Source organism: Mastomys coucha, unplaced genomic scaffold (assembly GCF_008632895.1).
Source record: "Mastomys coucha isolate ucsf_1 unplaced genomic scaffold, UCSF_Mcou_1 pScaffold7, whole genome shotgun sequence".
NCBI lineage: Eukaryota > Metazoa > Chordata > Mammalia > Rodentia > Muridae > Mastomys > Mastomys coucha.
The window spans coordinates 59,111,853-59,112,679 of NW_022196913.1; the positions used below are offsets into that span (position 1 = coordinate 59,111,853).

An 827-nucleotide genomic window follows, 5' to 3' on the forward strand; every position below is an offset into this window, starting at 1 on the left:
CAAAGTGGTTTTTTTTCTTGACAATCAGTGAGACAAGAACAGAGACCTTTTGAAGATGCAGCTCCCACAGTAAGGCACATGGCCTTTTTGTCTTGTCTCCTAATAGCCAGGCACCGGGCCTTATCTATAAAACTGGGACTTTAGCTTTCAAATTCCAAGGAATAATAATTTAAAAAAAAAACAAAAAAAACAAGAGATGATGTTTGATTCCTTCCCACTTGCAGAGCACCTACGGAGCTCAGTGATTGATCGGAAAGACTTAATCATCAAAAGAATTAAGCCCAAGCCCCAGCAAGGAGACGACATCACGGTACTGGATGTGGAGAAGCAGGTTGAGGCCTTCCGCAGCCGCCTGGTCCACATACTGGGAGAACCTTTAGTCCCCCAGCTTCAAGACAAAGTGCACTTGTTGAAGCTGCTGCTCTTCTATGCTGCGGACTTGAACCCTGACTCAGAGCCTGCTTCAGGGCACTGAGGCAGCCAGACTTCTAAGCACTGAGCACCGAGAATACCTCCCGACTGTCCCCAGCTACTCAGAAGCCCTGAAGTAGGAACAGTAGTTAGGAATATCATAGGACCAAACCTATCTTATGTATCTGTAGGTTGTAGTAACTTTGTAACTCTTCAGTATGTATCTTTTTTTATAATCTTTATCCTAGCCTATTCAAATTTGGCTTAAATATACAAGGTGTATATATTTTTTATTAAATTATTTATCTATGCTTTTGAAACAGGCAATGGTATGCACTGTATGTCCAACATTTCCCATGCAAGATGTAAAGAACCCTTCTGAACAATCCATCAGTGTTACATCAGTCAAGGTACCG

At 42.2% G+C, this 827-nt stretch overlaps 1 protein-coding gene across 3 annotated transcripts in view; it reads left to right on the forward strand.

Moving 5' to 3' along the window:
* The window catches only part of Simc1 (SUMO interacting motifs containing 1), a 48,339-nt gene extending 47,604 nt beyond the window's left edge, over positions 1 to 735 (forward strand). For all 3 annotated transcript variants that reach the window (XM_031358157.1, XM_031358159.1, XM_031358158.1), the window contains one exon: positions 225 to 735. In XM_031358157.1, coding sequence (XP_031214017.1) covers positions 225 to 475 — 251 coding nt within the window. In that variant the 3' untranslated portion in view covers positions 476 to 735. The remainder of the gene's footprint in view (positions 1 to 224) is intronic.
* The last annotated feature ends 92 nt before the right edge of the window (positions 736 to 827 follow it).